The sequence below is a fragment of the Boleophthalmus pectinirostris genome, unplaced genomic scaffold (genome assembly GCF_026225935.1).
Source record: "Boleophthalmus pectinirostris isolate CB_2022bp ecotype Guang Dong unplaced genomic scaffold, ASM2622593v1 HiC_scaffold_3, whole genome shotgun sequence".
In the NCBI taxonomy this organism is placed as follows: Eukaryota; Metazoa; Chordata; class Actinopteri; order Gobiiformes; family Gobiidae; genus Boleophthalmus; species Boleophthalmus pectinirostris.
The window spans coordinates 6,950,402-6,970,972 of record NW_026571299.1 but is presented as its reverse complement, the minus strand read 5'-3'; the positions used below and the strand labels follow the sequence as shown (position 1 = coordinate 6,970,972).

Sequence of the window (20,571 nt, the reverse complement as noted above, 5' to 3'; positions counted from 1 at the left end):
GTGTTGAAACACCAAAAGGAAGGAGGAACAAGAGTTTGACAAAACATACAGATGGATTTTTAAAAATATATCTAATTACCAGGGTTCCTACTCTCATGGAAATCCTGGACAAGTTATGAAAATTTAAAATATAATTTTCCAGGCCTGAAAAAGTCATGGAATTTTGGTATCTCTTTTGCCCAACTCCAGTGTTCTGTTAAGTTATTATTAGACTATTCTGATTATTTCTGAACATCTGCGCCTTTTGTTTAAAAGAGACGACAATAAATGCACTGACAGTATTTTGAATGTTAAAAACTATAAAACCAAACCATAAGGTGAGTGGAAAGAGTTAACATTTCATTTTTAGCACTAAAAGTCTGATCAATTCTACACATGTAGGTGTTGTAAAGTAAAAAAAAAAAAATAAATAAATCACTTGAGGTCATGAAAGAGTCATGGGAAAGTTTTGACATTTTGTCTGTGAAAAAGAGTGGAATCCCTGAATTACAAAAGGTGTAATTTTTGATGAATAATGAAAAACTTGTAATACTCCCTACTGTTATATTAATACTAGTACTGCTTTTAGATTTATGTAAATAAACAAGAGAAGAGTTTTCAAAATAATCTCTAAATGTAAGACTTTGCCCTTTTCACCTGCAGTGTTTTGATCTTGATCCTTGTTAAAACAGCTTGGTTCAACACTCGTTTACTTTTATTAATAGTTTGAGTTGGTTTGTAAACTTCTGACCTTGGTCCTGGGTCGAGTCCTGGGTCGAGTCCTGGGCCCGGTCCCGGCTCTAACCCCGGCTTGTGAAGAGTTAAATAGTTGTGTCCGGTTGGTGAGACATTTGGCAGCTCCTGACTCTGAACTCAGTGAGAACTGAACCCCCTCCTCCCCTGGAAACTGCAGCAGGAGTCGAGATGATAACATCACGTCCACAAATCTGATACGTCCAGGTCTGTCACGAGAGCATTTTCAAACACCAGAGATGTAACAGATTACATGTACCAGAGTTACGTAATCAGAGTACAAATGATGAGTAACTGTATTCAGTTACAGTTACTGTTTCAGTGAGTGGTAATTGGATTACAGTTACTTTGTTGAAATAAATGGATTACACGTCGGTGTTTTCCTGTTTTCCTGTTTTCACATTTTTATTTATTTTTTCGGTAATTCCACTCACTGCTGGAAACTAAACCAAGTCTGAACTAGATCTAAACCAGGTCTAAACCAGGACTAAACAGGACGAAAACCAGGTCTAAAGTAGATCTAAACCAGGTCTAAAACCAGGTCTAAAACCAGGTCTAAAACCAGGTCTAAAACCAGGTCTAAAATAGATCTAAACCAGGACTAAATCCAGGTCTAAACTAGATCTAAACTAGATCTAAACTAGGTCTAAACCCGGGTCTAAACCCGGGTCTAAAACCAGGACTAAACCAGGTCTAAACTAGATCTAAATCAGGTCTAAAATCAGGTCTAAAGCAGGACTAAAGCAGGACTAAACCAGGACTAAATCATGCTGCGTGGACGTGTTTCCTCCTCTTTTATCCATCTCTTTTATCAGACAAAACATCTTATGTTACGATTTCCTCGTCTTTGCTTCTCTGCAGCAAACCAAGTAATCCAAAGTATTCAGATTACATTACTCACCTTAAGTAACTTGATGGATTCTGTTACAAACTACATTTTGGCGTGTGTAATCTGTAATCTGTAGGATAATAAATTTTAAAAGTCACCTTCACAACACTGTGTAACGATAAATAACAATATTCAAACAACTTTATAACGCAGGATAATCCACGTAAACCTAAATTTTGAAGCTCTTATATGACACAAAACTGACCCCTGTGAGCTTTACGTCATCTTATAATGTTGTTACCTCATCCCAACGGTTTAATAGTTGAATAACAATGATGCAATTTCCTCGTTTCTTTCCAAAATCTGTGTAATCTGCTCCGATCTTCAGTGGATGAGGCGTTCACTGTCCTCAACCAAAACAATAGTATTATTTTTAAAGGTTTTATATTACTCGAATTTGACTCTCGAGAGCTTTAAGATATTTTTTTAACACTGTGTTTTGTTTAATTTACACATGTTTGAGTTTTTATCATTAGTCTGTCTACACCTGCAAAGCTCTAAATGCTCTGTTCCAAGTTGTGATGTCATGAAGTGGTCAAGTTACAGCAAATTTTTTACCTTTTAGTTCAGTAGAAACTGGGAAAGTCCTGGACGGAAATGATCCAAGTGATTCTAGTGAAAGGGTGTGGAGTTTCCCCGGTTGACACAATGGAGCACTTCCTGTACCACCGCATGACATCACAAAGTGGAACAGGGTGTTTTCTGTTTGAAAGAACTCCAAAACGTAAATATTCAGACTAAAATAGCAGAAAGTAAAATAATTAGATAGACGTGATTTTAGGGATGGGCATTCAGTGAAATTTCATTAATCGATCGTCGGGAGAATTAATGATCGATTAATCTAGGGGTGTGCAAAAATATCAGAATATCGATATATCGTATCGTTTAATGTGATGATACAGTATCGATATCGTGGGCTACTGTATCGATATATCACCAAGAGTATTTTTAGGTGTGTTTTACTAAATTATTTTGTTACAGCTACAGTTTTGTTGCTTGTGGAGTGAAAGGAAACTCAATTTATGCGACATTTTTACTGTTTTGATGATTAAAATGTTTGTGTTTCATATGAACGTTTGCACAAGAAGTGGTTTAACAAAGACTTTTAGTATCATAGACATGATTTAGCTTTTTTTATTGAACCGTATCGAATCGATTTGAAATATATCAAATCAAAAGTGCACTGTATCGAGATATGTATCGTATTTTATATATATATATATGTATTGTATATTTTATATTAAAATTATCATCATTATTACTATCTGCACTACTAATCTGCATAAATAAATTCAACTTTACGACATATAAACCGTAACGACTCTAGAGCCACATCAGCCCGTTTGACATTATAATGTGTTTAAAGGAGCAAATCTCACAGAAACGAAACTTAAAACCGCATGACTAAGGCTGCGTTCAGACTGCAGCCTGAAGTGACCCAAATCCGATTTTTTTGGCCCCTATGTGACCTGTATCTGATCTTTTAATGACAGTCTGAACGACAGAGAATCGTTTTTTTTTCAAATGTGACCCAGGACACTTGGATATGTGCTCCTGAAACCGATACATATCTGATCTTTTGACATGCGACTTCAGTGTGAACGGCCAAAGCGCATTCATCCACCTACACGTTATCAACAAGCCACAAACGTCACTATTTTGCGCTGAAGTAGGTGAAAATTGTTAATAAACTCCGTGTCACTGAGGAGAAGCACATCACCACTCACCACTCTTGGCTCCGTCTCCACATCCACACGTTCCTTTCAACGGACGTCGCTGCCGCTGCCCCACAAAACACCACGACCAAAAACCTCGTCCTTCTCCTTCTCAATCTCCTCCTTAAAACAAGTAAGTTGTTCATGTTCTGGCTCCGGTACGAGAGGAACTTTAAAATCTCCAGGTGCTCGATGCTGCGTCCATGTTTGGACAACTTCCGTAAAGGTTGACGTCGTCGTGTATCCAGTGTCACATGCGGGACACTTTCGGGCTGTTTAACGTTCACATTGGAGTCACATACAAATAACATTTAATTGGAAATGTGAACGACCTCGCAAAAACATCAGATTTCACAAAAAAATCGGAATTGAGCGTTAAGCCCTGCAGTCTGAACTAATTTGCCTAAACTAAGTGAAGAAAAAAACAGCTCTTGTTGCTGATGTGGTTCAACTTCTGTCGGATTAAAAGACACGACTCAGGTGAATACAGGTTAGTGTGACCAGATTTGTGTTTGTCAAAACCAGGACACCGTACGGGGGGAGGAAGTTGGGGCCTCGTTATCGACATTGAGCTACTCTCACCTGGCAAAGCTTTTTCATGTTTTTTGGTGTCCTGGTGAGTTTTGAGGTCCCTGACACTGCAACTGGACACTGAAACATATGTGCTGCTGTGTTCACTGTGCACATGGACTCACACTTGTTTCAACCGGAACGGAAAGCGTGGAATTTCTGGTACAAGTCATCATTAAATGTGCATTTGTGCTTCAACACGTTGCAGACTGACTGACTGTTTGTGTCTGTTCGCTCCTTCTGAGCTACGAGAGACGCTCAGTTTAATGGCCCAATGAACAGTAATGAAAACCTGAACATTTGCATCACTTTATAAAAAAAACAAAAAAACAACCTGGACGGCCTGGACAAGACGTGGAAAACGAACATGTCCGAGGAAAAACTGACGTTTGGTCACTCTACGCTACGCACAGCAACCTACATTCGGTTTGTCGATTAAAAATGAATGTAATCGATGAAATTCTTAATGGTCGATTAATCGACTAATCATGCCCATCCCCAAGTGATTTATTCAACCCTTTACAGCTCAAATCTTACAATTTTACAACTAAAATAACAAAAACCTGAGCATTATTGCAAAGAAGATGTACAAATACTGAGACCAAAAATCTTTTGTTCAGTTCTCGTGTGTTGAACCGTAAGTGGACGGAGTAAATATTGTGACAGACCTGATAATAACAAGCCTCTTAGTGTTGAATAATGTGCAACAGAGATGGAACAGTTTCCTGCTTGAACAATGATGTAATTTCTTCATTTTATTCCCAAATCTGTGTAATCTGCTCAAATCCTCCGTCTGCAGTGGATGAGGCGTTCGCTGCCAATGTTGAAATCTCTGACTCTGATTATTAAACCAAAACAGTCGTGTTTGTTTAAAGGTTCTATATTACACGAAATTGAGCTTTTAAGCCTCATTCGAATGTTATTACCTCCTCAAAAACAGACCTGGAGTTGTGTTTTGTTTCATTCACACATGTTTGAGTAACTTTATTTTTACTCTGTCAACTTTTCCACAGAATGAGCAGCTTGGATGAGCCGCGAAATGTATTTAATCACAAAAACTTTTGTCCAGTTGACAGAAGTGAATTTTTATCAGACAAACTTGATCCAAAAGGAAAATTTTAGCAAAATAACAAGAGACGAGTGACAATCAGGTGTAATTATATAAATCTGTTACATAAGGATGAGTTGCTGTACAGTTGTAGGGAGTATTATCTGTTACATAAGGTACAGTTGAGTTTGTTGCACAGTTGTAGGGAGTATTATCTGCTGTTACATAAGGGTGCTGTAGTTGTTGTACAGTTTGTAGGGAGTATTATCTGTTACATAAGGGTGAGTTGTTGTACAGTTGTAGGGAGTATTATCTGTTACATACATAAGGGTGAGTTTGTTGTACAGTTGTAGGGAGTATTATCTGTTACATAAGGGTGAGTTGTTGCACAGTTGTAGGGAGTATTATCTGTTACATAAGGGTGAGTTGTTGCGCAGTTGTAGGGAGTATTATCTGTTACATAAGGGTGAGTTGTTGTACAGTTGTAGGGAGTATTATCTGTTACATAAGGGCGAGTTGTTGTACAGTTGTAGGGAGTATTATCTGTTACATAAGGGTGAGTTGTACAGTTGTAGGGAGTATTATCTGTTACATAAGGGTGAGTTGTTGTACAGTTGTAGGGAGTATTATCTGTTACATAAGGGCGAGTTGTAAGTTGTAGTTGTTACAGGGGGAGTATTATCTGTTACATAAGGGTTGTTGTACAGTTGTAGGGAGTATTATCTGTTACATAAGGGTGAGTTGTTGTACAGTTGTAGGGAGTATTATCTGTTACATAAGGGTTTGTACAGTTGTAGGAGTATTATCTGTTACATAAGGGTTGTAGGTAGGGAGTATTATCTGTTACATAAGGGTTGTTGTACAGTTGTAGGGAGTATTATCTGTTACATAAGGGTTTGTAGGAGTATTATCTGTTACATAAGGGTTGTACAGGGAGTAGTATTATCTGTTACATAAGGGCGAGTTGTTGTACAGTTGTAGGGAGTATTATCTGTTACATAAGGATGAGTTGTTGACATCAATAGAATTTCATGAAATTTCTCACAGAAGTTTACTTACAGATTGACTGATTTTCAAAAAAATTTCCTAAAGTGGCGCAAACGATGCACCCTTATCTCCATGGTAACGGGCCCCCGACCTGAAAAGTTCCGCAGTGTACCTTTTTTAAAGTGCACGTTTACTACATTTACTTCGTTCCATCCCGGGCGTGTGTGAGTTTGTGGAGCTTTGTGTTTCACAGACGGTAGCAGAGGAGCAGCTCTCGCATAAACAAGAGCCGCACTGATTGTTTAAGGTTGGGTAAAGTCACAGTGAAGTGCATGTTTATATCTCCACGCCTCAGCAGAGAATGTCCACGACACACACACACACTACACACACACACACACACACACACACTACACACACACTACACACACACACACACACACACACACACACACACATACACACACACACACATACACACACACACACACACTACACACACACATACACACACATACACATACACATACACACACACATACACACACATACACACACACTACACACACACACACACACTACACACTACACCAGACAATGTGAGGAGATCTGCTCTGTTTAAACTGTCTTATACACACAGACGCACACACACACACACACACACACACACACACACACACACACAGATACACTACAGCACAATGTCAGGAGATCTGCACTGTTTAAACTGTCTCATACACACACACACAATTACACACACATACATGCACACAGACACACAGACACACACACACAGAAAGACAAACACACACAGGAGCCAGAGCAGGGCGTTGCAAACCGTGGGTCAGGGGCAGCGCTGGAATGTTACAGTGTAAAAGTAGTAAAGTACTGTTGTTCTTAGGTCAAATTTTAGGTATCTGTACTTTAGTAGATTTTATAGTGGATACTTTTTACTTTTACTTCACTATATTTGAGAGCAGGTCTCTGTACTTTCTACTCTACTACATTGGGGTATTTTTTTTTAATCATAATTTAACCCAGACATGTCCAAACTACGGCTCGTGGGCCAAATGCGGCCCTCAGACAATTTTTTCTTGGCCCTCAGGCTTCCAGGTGATTTGGCCCAAATCACCTTGCATCAATTAAAAATGAACTTTTTACTGCAATTTTTTTTTTTTTTTTTAATCTACCTTGATAGAGCTGATATTTAATATTTAGTGTGTGGTTTTAAGAATTTTAGCATGAATAAAGGACTGATGGTTCATTCTGATGTGTTAAACATGGACATATTTCAATTATTCACTGTATTGAGCACAAGTTTATGGTCCTCGTTCGGCCTTCTGCTTCGTTTGTGTTTAGATTTGTGGCCCTTTATGAAAAAAGTTTGGACACCCCGATTTAACCCCTTAACGCCTGAATTTATATGGATCAGGCATGTCCAAACTATGGCTCGTGGGCCAAATGTGGCTCTCAAATTTTTCTTGGCCCTCAGGCTTCCAGGTGAATTGACCTTACACCAATAAAAAATTAACTTTTTAATGCAAGTTTTTTTTTTTTTTTGGAAATTCTACCTTGATAAAGCTGATATTTAATATTTAGTTTGTGGTTTTAAAGAAACCACCGCTTCAGTGTGAAAATTTTAATATATAAGTCGCAGGAAACACCCAAAATAGGGATGGGCATGATTAGTCGATTAATCGATAATTGATCAATAAGAATTTCATCGATTACATTCATTTTAATCGACAAACCGAATGTAGGTTGCTGTGTGTAGCGTGACCAAACAGGGGTCCATACATGTGTCTCTGCACTCAGAAGGAGCGAGACACAAACAGCGTATTGCAACGTAACGAAGCACAAATGTGTATTTAACAATGATTTGTACAAGAAATTCCACACTTTCCGTTGCGTTCGGGACAAGTGTGAGTCCATGTGCACAGTGTATAAAGCAGCACATATGTTTCGGTGTCCAGTGGGAAAAAGTTTTACCAGGTGAGAGTCGCTCAATGTCGATGATGAGTCCCCACCTCCCTCCCCCCGTACGGTGTCTTGGTTTTGACAAACAAATCTGGTCACACTAACCTGTATTCCACTGAGTCATGTCTTTTAATCTGACAGAAGTTGAACCGCATCAGCGACACAAGAGCTGGAGTTTTATCTTCGCTGAGTTTATGCAAATTAGCGATGCAGTTTTAAGTTTCGTTTCTGTGAGAATTGTGCAAAACTGAATTAAACACATTATAATGTCAAACGGGCTGATGTGGCTCCAGAGTGGTTACGGTTTATATGTCGTAAAGTTGAATTTATTTATGCAGATTAGTAGTGCAGATAGTAATAATAATGATGATCATTTTAATATAAAAACGTTAATGATTAATCGATCGTTAATTTTTCCGACGATTGACTAAGAAAATTTCATCGAATGCCCATCCCTAACCCAAACCATGAAAAAAAGTACGACTTATAGTTCGATAAATACTGTACTACTTCCACCACTGATCAGGGTTTTTCTGGTATAGTTAGAACAGAGTGACCAGACTTCCCTATTTACTTGGGACAGTCCCAGTTTTGAGCCCTGTGTCCCCTGTCCCAGCGGATTTACCCAAAACCACTGATTTGACCCAAGTTTTATAACAAGAAATGTCTTAGGTGTTCCTATTTTTGACCACTTTGATCCCCACCAATAGTAAAGAGGGGAATATATTGTCATTTGTTTAACTGCAATACCGAAAATTGAGCTAGAAAATTACCATAACAAAAAAATAAAGCACCGTCAGAAGTCCCTCAGATTATGATTGCCCTACAAAGAAAGTTAAGAACGGACAAAGTTATGGTCTCTTTTCACAATTTTATTTATACCAACCATCCCAGCCCAGGCGTGTCCCAGTTTTGAGTTTTGAAAATCTGGTCACCCGAAGTTAAAATCTGATGCCAAACGAAATTTTAAATATCCTCTCAACATAAGTATTCTAAGACGAAAAAGTAGGCTGTACTATAAAAATACTATGAAACTACTATAATCAAACCCCTGTAAAAAAAAAAAAAAAAAATCTGGTGAATACTCAAATTGGAGTACTCGTTTTGGAAAAAGTATCGATGCATCCCTTAGCTTTTTTTTTTTTTTTTTTTTTTTTTCCCATCTTTTTACTTTTCATTTGCAGCAACCAGTGATCCTAAACCAAACATGGGTCTAGGCAAGAGACTGAAGCTTTATTATACATCTAGTGCTGGCTAATATTTGTTTTTGACGACACGTTTAATATCGAGGTTAAGGTTTGGATGGAGATGAAGGTGAAGTTGAGTGAGGAACAGTTCATTTGGTTAAAGGGCAGGTAAGGGGCAGGTCTGGGACAGGTTTGATTTGATCAGATCTTGGCAGAACTGTATTGGGAGTTTATTGAAATTAATAGGCGTGTCATTTTTTTCGCCCCAAAACTAATATTTGAAAGTGACTGTCGACTAAAGACCTTAATTAACACCGTAAGGGAGGTTCTGCTGGCGCCTAATAAATCAAATCCATAAATCCGTAAATCAAAAAACGACGGCGGCGGCGGTGTGTGTTGAGTCGATGCAGAACTTAAATTCGCTCTTATGCTGAACCCAAGATGCCCCATTCACACTAGTACTTTTTCGATGTGGATGCAGTGTTCGTCCACACAAATCCGATGGAAAAACGGCTCCAGAGACGGAACGATCTGGTGCCTCCAGCTCCCACGAATTCATCCGAGTACAGATCTGATCCGGCACCGTGTGGACGCCTGAAAACACTGATACTCTGATGTAGGTCTGTGCGCCGCGAAGAAAGTCACCGCCAAAACGCTAAGAGGCTAGAATATATGTCCATTCATATAAACGGTCTGTGTACTAGAGATGCGCGGATGGGCTATTTTTTCATCCGCAACCGCGACACAAAACTCCTCATCCGCCCGCTGTCCATTTGCACCCGAGGTTTTCCGCCCATTGATTTTAGATTTTAGAACACAGGTGTCAAACATAAGGCCCGGGGGCTAGATCCGGCCCTCCAAGACCTTTAATCTGGCCCTCGTCTGATTTTCTATTAAAATATTTTTATAATTTTTTCTATTAAAATATTGGTAATTTTCTGCGTCTCTTATCACAGCAGCGTCTCCAGCGTCTCTGTACGTGGCCCCTCCCACCAGAGCAGCACAAATGAAGACTTGTCTCTTTCCAGACGCTCTTAAAGGACGATCGTTTTGACTGTTGACCGTGACACCCTCATCAGAAAAATGTCCAAAATGAGAAAAGTGGAGCCGAGTGCAGGATTTTCCAAGAAAAATTGACTTATTCCTATTTGCATACAAGTTAATGTTGAAACATTGTGTTGAAATTGTATTTTTCTTAAAGTTTCAGATTGTTCATAATATAATATTTTGTAAAAGAAAGAGTTCATCAATTAAAAAAGATTTCTGTAATAGATTTGTGTTTCTCTGCACAAATATTTGAACTTATTACTATTTTTGGGGTTTATATGACATGAGTTTCCTGATCCGGCCCCTTTGGGATCAAAGTAGGTTGGATATGGCCCCTGGACCAAAATGAGTTTGACACCCCTGTTTTAGAACAATCATACAGCAAACAAACTAAGGAGCATCGATAAAAATGCAAACTCTATAGCTCATTCATTCCAAAATTCACTCAACGTGCATGTTCGCGTTCTTAATTGTCTGTAACAAAACGGCGCTCGTTGCTCAGGGTTTAACTCCCTGTTCGGAGCCTCACCGTGAGTGCGTGGGCTCAATAAACGCGCCAGTTCGTTGCTCAAGAATCGTGGCTGTATTTGCCGTGATGCACTAAATAACAAGACAATTGCTTCTTGACTCGCTCCAGTCGCCATCCTACTGTTCATTTCACATACACGTCGCTGCCGCTGTCCCACAAAACACCACGGCCAAAAACCTCGTCCTTCTCCTTCTCAATCTCCTCCTTAAAATAAGTAAGTTGTTCATGTTCTGGCTCCGGTACGAGAGGAACTTTAAAATCTCCAGGTGCTCGATGCTGCGTCCATGTTTGGACAACTTCCGTAAACACAGAGACGCTCGCTGCGGTTGACGTCGTCGTGTCTCCAGTGCACATGCGGGACACTTTCGGGCCGTTTAACGTTCACACTGGAGTCACATACACAAGTCACATTTAATTGGAAATGTGAACGACCTCGCAAAAACATCGGATTTCACAAAAAAATCGGAATTGAGCGTTAAGCCCTGCAGTCTGAACGTAGCCTATGTTGGACAAAGATCACTTTTAGGTGCTTTGACGATTTAAAAATGTTAAGTTTACGTTTTGAAAATAGAAAAGCATTCTACAAAACCCGACCTTTGCGAAAGTCCTCTGTGCAGTTTGAATTCCCAAAAAGGCATTGTGCTTCTGTGGGAGAAATGTTTGTGTAGTACCTGGAGCGGCCACTAGTCTGTCTCGAGCCGAGGACGGAGGGGAAACGCCTTATCCAGTTTTTATTATAGATCCATGACTCTGACGGTACATTTATGCTTGTCATGCAGAAACCTGCCCACACACAGACACACACAAAGACGCACATAGACGCAAACACAAGTTTATTTGTACAGCACAATTCGTACACAAAGTAATTCAGAGTGTTTTACAGAATAAGAAATACATTAAAATCGCAATAAAAACAAATCAAAACATAAATAATCATCATAAATTTAAAAAGAGAGACTGAGAAACACTACACAAACACACAGAGTCTCATTCATGGCGATCGTAAATCAAAAGTCCCACAGTCGTTTGGTAAACATGTGATTAAGGAACAAGTCTGATCCAAAACCGTCCCTCGGAGCTCAGAACAGGCTCATGTCTCAGCAGGGAGTCGGAGCGCGCCGCGACCTCTGACCCCCTCCTGGCTCACGACGGGACGGGACGAGCGCTCGATTAAAGAGCCCAAGTTAAACAAAACTATTTTCTGATCTATGTTAAAATGTTGTTTACTGAGCTGTGGAGATGTACAGACTAATAATAATAATCATAATAAAGGATTAATCAAATGCGTGAATCAAACAAAACACAACTTCAGGTCTGTTTTTGATGAGGAAACAACATTATAACTTGGCTTAAAACTCACAAGAATCAAGTTTGCGTAACTCCCACCCCGAGCCTTTTTTTTATGACTTTTTTACGAGTTGTGTGGTCGTGTTTTGTGCAGCTACCTCTTCATATTATACTGTTAATATAAAGCTTTGTGTGTATACTTTAGAAGAAAATCTGCCTATATTTAAGATTTAAAAGTGCATTATGTAACTTTTTGGTTCAGGGTCTGTCACCTGCTTGTTTCTGTGGATATGTCTTTGCTCTGAATGTTCTGCAGTTTGTCATTAATTTATTCAATTACAGGCAGTTTTACAGCTCAAAAATACCTAGAAATACTGGCATTCAGACTGAGTGGGGTCGCCTCTCCACAGATCTGACCTATAACTTGATCTGGTTTTATCATGTCATACTGTCTCCAGGGATAAAAGTATTTCACGGATCCTCCACCAGAAAACACGGAACGTAGAACCCTACACAATCATGTTTGAGCACGACACGGTTCTAAAGTCCTAGTGTGTCCTAGTTTGTCCTTAAACTTTACAAAGTTTATTTTGGGGTGTGTTTGTATATAAATAAGTATGTTTACTTTATTTTTTCAATATAGAGATTGTAGAACAGCTGGATATAGGTGTTTTTCTTTGCCTTATTTCATGTTCACAGTTGCCTGAAAATCCAGAAAGATATTTCTCTGTATTTGTTATACAGATCCTGGTACAGTGATGAGTCTGGATTCTTCCAGGCAATGTTCACAGTATATTTTATTAATTTTATACATCGCAAAATTACAAATTTGTAGCCTATATATATTTTTAATTTGAAAGTTTTATGTAAATGATCAATAACAAAGTGTTGTGAAAGGCTGAATAAATGCTTTGTGTAACTAAAAATAATCATTTGAATAATTTCAAGTGAAATGTTGATTTCAATATTGACCAAAATAATCATGATAATGATTTTTTTTTTTTTCCATAATTGAGCAGCTCTTGGCTGAAGAAAATATAGACAATAAACGATAAAACTGAAAGTAGCTGATATAATAATAACCCAAGAGCAGATTTAAATCACAAAAACTCTTCTAAATCTGTAATATAGTAAAAAGAACATAAGCTGATGATGAGTAGGCGTGTGTAAAAATATTGAAAAATTTATATATCGTATAGTTTAATTTGATACAGGATCGATATCATGGGCTGTTGTATCTATATCTCCAAGAGTAGTTTTTAGGTATATTTTACTAAATTATTTTGTGTAAGAGCTACAATTGTGTTGACATTTTCAGTTTTGAGCACAAACTTAGTGGACTTAGTGGACTTTTACTATCACAGCCATGATTTAGTCTGTTTTTCACTGAACCGTATCGAATCGATTTGAAATAAATCGTATTGAATCTAAAGTACACGATCGAAAAACGTATCTTGTATCGTGGCCTACGTATCGAGGTATGTATCGTATCAGCAACTTCTTAATGGTACCCGCCCCTAGTGGAGAGTCTGTCACCTGTTTGTTTCTATGGTTACATCATTGCTTTGTCTGAAATGTTCCGCAGTATTACATTAAACAGCTCTACTTTACACTTATTCATTTACAGGTGGTTTTACAGCTTCAAAAACATGAAGTTTTACTATGTGCAGGCTCACTTCTCCATAGATCTACCCAGTAATGTCACATATCTCCATTGTGATCAAGTTAGTAATTACATCTCCATGGAAACGAGCAGAAAAGTTACACACTGCACCTTTAAATCTTATCATAGAGCCAAAAAAATAACAAAAAATCTGCTCTAACTCAAAGAAAATGTGCACATAATAATTTTGGAGCCTAAAAATACACTGTACCAGGTCTATGTAATAATTATCTTAACAGGCCCATGTTATTTGCCAAGTCAAATGTTTTGTTTACAGGTTAGATCCGTGTAAGGGCGCGCTCTCGGACTGTGATGTTGTCCATGATCGCGTGCGTTGGCGCAGGTTCGGGTCTGGTCACTGTCAAAGCGCTGACACTAACGCTGCTCTTTCTGTTTCTGTTTCTGTGTGTTATCAGAAGAAAAGCAAAGGCAAGAAGAGCGAGAAGAGGCCGAGCGCCGACGGAGGTGAGACGGTTTCACTTCCTCTTACGTCACTTCCTGTACGAGACCAGACTTTTCGTGGGAACTGCGTGTCGAGACTCACAGACACAGACACAGAGTGGGGGAGACGAATGCAAAGGCGCTGCGGTTCACTAAAAATGTTTACTACTTTCAACGTTTTATATCCACTGTGTAAAGAAAGTAAAGCATTTCTGAGGATTAATTTTAGAATTAAACAACTATAGTTAGGCCTTTAACAATAACAGATTTTGCTGGACGATAAATTGACCAAGAAATTACTGCAATAAACGATAATATTGACATTTTCAGACCATTTTTCAACAATACATGAATACATCCTTTCAAAGATCAATAAACTTTACTTTCTAAAGAACATTTAACACAGGAACTGTAAGACTAAATAAAATACTTGTTATCATAAGAATAGTCTAATGTGGTCTGGCGTACAGTATGGATTTGTTAAAAAAAATGCACTTGAATAAACCAAAACAATAAATAAAATAGATTATTAAGTCTCTGTAACAAAATTGCCCATAAAACGTATTAAACATTAGGCTCAGAGAGGGAAAACTGGAAAAAAAAAACCTGCCACTTAGGACCGTTGTAAACAAAAAGTGCAAACTAAAAACTACCGTATTTTTCAGAATATAAGTGGAGTATAAGTCGCACCAGTCAAAAAATGCATAATGAGGAAGAAAAAACATATAAGTTGCACTTTCTGGGGTAAATTTATTTGATGAAATCAGAGACCAGGAACTGACATTTCATGTTGAAAGTGAAGTTCTAATAATAACAGTAGAAGAGAGAACAACAGACTGTTAACGTCACATATGAACAGTTCTTCAGATAAACTATAACATAAACAACAGAACAGAACAAGTTTACCAAACTCTCCATCTCACTCCAAATCACTAAATCCATTAAATTCTTCATCCTCGGTGTCACTTCTGAGCAACTCCGTGACCTCCAGAGGTAAACGGAGCTTGGGCTGTCGCAATAACTGCAAAAATGAATCTCTGAGGTACTAAGAGGCCCACTGCGATCATCACACGTGACCAACTTGACCCGACCCAGACTCCTGCACAGGTCCATTTTTAGAGACCCGCAACCGCCCGGACCCATTAACATTCCACCCGTTACTGCCCGTGCCTGTGATAACCCAGGACTAACCCAGGACTAACCCAGGACTAACGCAGGACTAACGCAGGACTAACCAGGACTGACCCAGGACTGACCCAGGACTGACCCAGGACTGACCCAGGACTAACCCAGGACTAACGCAGGACTAACCCAGGACTAACCCAGGACTAACCCAGGACTAACGCAGGACTAACCCAGGACTAACCCAGGGCTAACGCAGGACTAACGCAGGACTAACGCAGGACTAACGCAGGACTAACGCAGGACTAACGCAGGACTAACGCAGGACTAACGTGCGCCCGCGTAGACTGGACTGCTGGGTGACTACAGGCGAAAGGACCGACGTAGAACTCTGCGCCACATGGAGGTAAATGCTGCCATCACCCGATTGCGCTTTGCAGACACTTGCCCCACGTGCTCAGGGTTCTCTCTCTTAAGTGCGCAGGACTCTGAGCCGACCTGGTGCAGGGCTCTGAGCCGACCTGGTGCAGGGCTCTGAGCCGACCTGGTGCAGGGCTCTGAGCCGACCTGGTGCAGGGCTCTGAGCCGACCTGGTGCAGGGCTCTGAGCCGACCTGGTGCAGGGCTCTGAGCCGACCTGGTGCAGGGCTCTGAGCCGACCTGGTGCAGGGCTCTGAGCCGACCTGGTGCAGGACTCTGACCCGAGTTGCCACAGTGAGAGCTGGAGAGATGCAGTGTCACTTGTTCCAAAGCCAAATGTTACTTCTCCCACTACACACACTGTATCCGCGCGACAACCAAGGCACATGTGCATCTGTGCAACAAGAGCATCATCGGAGAGAGTTTTCAGAGCCGCTGGAAATATTATAACTCCAGGGGGTGGAGGAGGGTGCGATATCATTGCATACCGCGCTGTTGAGCCTTTATTCTGCACTGCAGGATAAATTACCGACAGCCCTAAACAGAGCGCCGCTTCCTCTTCTGTGTCGCTGTCGTCAGACTCAGCATCAGTTCCAGTTAGAATTATTCGGGTCTTTCTGAATCCCGACAGGATGGTTTCAGTGTCACTGAAGTTCAGACTTTGTCCATCCATCCAGTGACTTCAGGAAAGATTCATGGTGCATCCTCCTGGTTCCTGTAAAGCTGTGTTCTCCATCCCCGCTTTCTGCCAGTCCCTCACAAGTTTCTTTCTTTCTGCTGCTCGATTACCATTTTCGGCTGCATATTTCATTACTTGCAGCAGGACAGAGGCTCTTTCTGCAGGAGACATGCGCAGTAGAGCCAAGTGACAGTGGTACAGGACGAACAGGAGCAGCAGAAACTGACACACAAGACTAGAGACTCTCACCGTTTCACTGTGAAACATTTTAATATATAAGTCGCACCTGAGTATAAGTCACAGGAAACACCCAAACCATGAAAAAAAGTGTGATTTATAGTCTGAAAAATACGGCAAATATAACACAATAAACCACAAAGCAAAGGCTAATTTGAAGATTTGAGGAAATATATTTAGTAGTTATTTAAGTTTCTTCCTTTCCTACATAATTCCATACATCTTACTTCATATATTTAATGTTTTCTGTTTGTTTTTCAAATGTCAAAAGTGGTAAGCAGAGAAAAAAAAGACACTGAATGAGAGGATGAGTCCAAACTTATGACTCGTTTTATTTTGGTACAGTGACACAGATGTTTTGATTGGTGCTTTTCCAATTCTAGTCTGTGGGAAATCCAGAGTTGAACCTGATCACGAGGTAAAAAAAAGGTCGTCTGGGAGTATTTGCTCGTCAGGTCAGCCCAGGCTACGCCCTTTTTTTCCTTACGCCTTCCTTAGTCTGGGCCCAGTCTTGTCTCCCAGAGTTCAGATGAGTGTTATTGACGAGCCAGTGAGTTTCCTGATTGATTAATCCAACTGTTTGGCAGCGATTCATTTCTCTTTCCTCGCTTCCTTCTAGTTGATTCCTTTTCAGCTGTCAATCAAATGTGGCATTAATAAGTGTTGGCCCAAAGAAAACCACGGAAGGAAGGAGTAAACGGGTCAGATTATGTTTTTCTAGGTGTTTTTGGACTTAAAAAATAATAAAGTAGAGCTGTTTAATGTCATACTGTGGAATATTCTAGGCAAAGCAATGACGGACCCCCAACCAAAAGTTTTACGTAGTGCGCCGCTCAAAACAAACAACATTTTAAAATCTATTCCAAAAGAAACTGGGAGCCAATTTAGTTATACAAGAACTGGAGTGATGTGCTGATGTCTGGGTGAATCAAAGAGTGAAGCACAAAACTGTTTATTTAAGGTCAGGGAGGTTTGAGGGACTTTGGGAGAAGTTTGAAGGAGGTTGGTGGGAGGTTTGAGGGAGACATTTGGGAGACATTTGGGTGACGTTTAGGAGAATTTTGAGAGAGTTTGGCAGGAGGTTTCTGGAATGTTTGATGGAGCTTTGAGGAAGGTTTGGGTAGGTTTGAGGGAGACGTTGGGAGAAGTTTGAGAGAGGTTGGTGGGAGGTTTGAGGGAAGTTTGAGGGAGACATTTGGGTGACGTTTGAAAGAAGTTTGGGGGAGGTCTTTGGGAGACATTTGGGTAATATTTCGGAGAAGTTTGAGAGAGGTTGGTGGGAGGTTTGAAGGAAGTTTGAGGGAGGTTTGAGGTGAGTTTGAAAGAAGTTTGGGGAGGTTTTGAGGGACATTTGGGTAATATTTGGAGAAGTTTGAGAGAGGTTGGTGGGAGGTTTGAAGGAAGTTTGAGGGAGGTTTGAGGGACGTTTGAGGGATGTTTGAGGGACGTTTGAGAGAGGTTGGCGGGAGGTTTGAGGATTTGAGGAGAGGTTTGAGGGACGTTTGAGGGATGTTTGAGGGACGTTTGAGAGAGGTTGGCGGGAGGTTTGAGAGACGTTGGCAGGAGGTTTGAGAGACGTTGGCAGGAGGTTTGAGAGAGGTTGGCGGGAGGTTTGTGGGAGATTCGAGCGAGAGGTTTGAGAGAGGCTAGTGAGAGGTTGGTTGGAGGTTTGAGAGAGGTTTGAAAAGTTTGAGGGAGGTTTCAGGAGGGTTTGATGGAGCTTTGGGGGACATTTGGGTGATGTTTGGGTGAAGTTTGAAAGAGGTTAGTGGGAGGTTTGGGGGAGGTTCAAGAGAGGTTTGAGGGATGTGTTTGGGAGAAGTTTGAGATACTTTTGAGGGACATTTGGGAGAATTTGGAGAGATGTTGGCGAGAGGTTTGAGAGAAGGTTTCAGGGAGGTTTCACAGAGATGTTTGGGAGATGTTTGGGAGACGTTTGGGAGACGTTTGGGAGACGTTTGGGAGACGTTTGGGAGACGTTTGGGAGACGTTTGGGAGACGTTTGGGAGACGTTTGGGAAGACGTTTCACCAATAAGCTCCTCCATTTCCCAAATGTCAGTGACATAAACAAATCTGACTGGACAGCTGAGTTTGGCTTGAGACCATAGACAGAAATAGAAACCAAGTGGACCAAGGGAGTGGGACGTCTCCCGTAGCGTTCGGCTCCAGTCAAATGAAGCTCACCGAGGTCGGCAGTTATAGGAGGGAATTTGGAGCCAGTTCCATATTAGGAATAGGAATTTATTTACGGACAAAACCGCAAAATTAAAACAAACCAGGGTCATGTATAGCGGGTTAATAAGAACATTTTAAGACCAAAATGACGAGGCTCACAGCAGACAATTTTTCAACGGAAAGTCAATTGGAACCAGTGTCAGTGGAGCCGGAAACGTGCACCTGCTCACTTCCATTTATATCTAGAGTCTATGGTTGAGACGCAGACGATGTGACCAGACTGAGGATCCGGTGCAGAGGATTTCAGTCTAGGTTCATCAGACAAACAACTTTTTATAAAACAAGAAACATCTGCATCTGCAACGTCAATGAACTTTTCCTTGATCTCAAATTGTCATCGGATATTAAAGGGAAAGCTGTGATGTCAAGTAAAGTTAGTCCATCCTGTCTGGCGCGGCTTATCCCCGGATCAAGACATAGGAATTAACAAAAAGGTGGTAATAGTTAGAGATTAGTTCTGAATTAAAGCTCCTATATTACACAAAATTGACTCTTGTGAGCTTTAAGCCGTGTTAGAACCTGTTATTACCTCATCAAAAACATTTCACTCACACATGTTTGAGTAAACCTGTATTTATTATCAGTCTGTCGACATCTCCAAAGCTCAAAATGCTATGTTCCACCTTGTGATGTCACGAAAAACAGCTTCTTTTACTTTTAGTTTAGTAGAGATGAGCAATTCCAGGACTAAAAAAAAAAAAAAAAAACACATTGGAGCACTTCCTGTATTACCACATGACGTCACAAGGTGGAACAGGCCTAAATATGCAGGTTTTAAGTGTTAAACATGTGTGAACTAAGCCTGTAATGATAACAGATTTTGCTGGACGATTAGTTGACTGAGAATTTATTGCGATAAACGATAATATTGACATTTTGAGACCAATTTCAACTAATATAATGACCATGGAATAAAAATGCAAATACACCCTTTCAAAGATCAATTAACCTTATTTTCTAAAGAACATTTAACACACGAACTGTAAGATAACCAAAAAAACAGGCCTAAATAAAACAGACTTGTTAACATAAGAATAGTCTAATGTATCTGGCTCACATCGAGGACTTGTTCACAAAAAATGCACTTGAATAAACCATTGTTGAACCAAACACAACCAAAGCAATAAATAAAATTGATTATTAAGTCTCTGTAACAAAATTGCCTTCAAAAGTGATTTTAGTTATTGACTTACGTTGGAATATTGTGTCTTGTCTCTCTGTGGCTGCTGCTGTGGCCTCGTCATTTTGGTCATTTAAATGTTCGTATTAACCCGCGACACAGGATCCTGTCTGGTATCGTGTCGGTGTCTTGTGGGATTTCAGTGGATTGACTAGTTCTGTCGCTCGGGTTTGGGTTTCTATCGGCTGTTGGGGTTTGACACATTTCTTCTCGTCGTTTGTGCGCTCGCTGCATTTGACGCACGTGGCTGTTGAGACGTGTCCCGCTCACCCGTGTTGTTTCGGCATCGTGACTTGTTTTGTCACTCAGCGATGAACTGTTTTGGTTCTGACAGCGGCGGTAGTTTGTCTTGCGGCTTCATATTTAGCCGCACAGACAGCGTCGCTTTCTGCACTCAGACTACGCGCGCATCCACTGTGTCGATAAGCACAGCTCACATTGGTTCAAGCGTCATTACTCTTGTTAAACTAGAGGAGTCAGAGAGCGATAGAAGCTTCTAACATTCAGTCTCTCTGAGAGCGAGAGAGAGCGAAGAAAACAAACAAGCATGCAAATACAATTTATCATGGCCAGAAAAGTTATCGAGCTCGTTAAAAGTTGTTGTATGAGTAATTGATTTATTGATT

The 20,571-nt window shown here is 40.3% G+C and overlaps 1 protein-coding gene across 1 annotated transcript in view; it reads left to right on the top strand.

The window, feature by feature from the left end:
- The window catches only part of ccdc69 (coiled-coil domain containing 69), a 59,020-nt gene that overhangs the window by 21,116 nt on the left and 17,333 nt on the right, over positions 1-20,571 (top strand). The window contains exon 2 of the mRNA XM_055160522.1: positions 14,048-14,096. Within this exon, the coding sequence (XP_055016497.1) occupies positions 14,048-14,096 (49 nt within the window). The remainder of the gene's footprint in view (positions 1-14,047; positions 14,097-20,571) is intronic.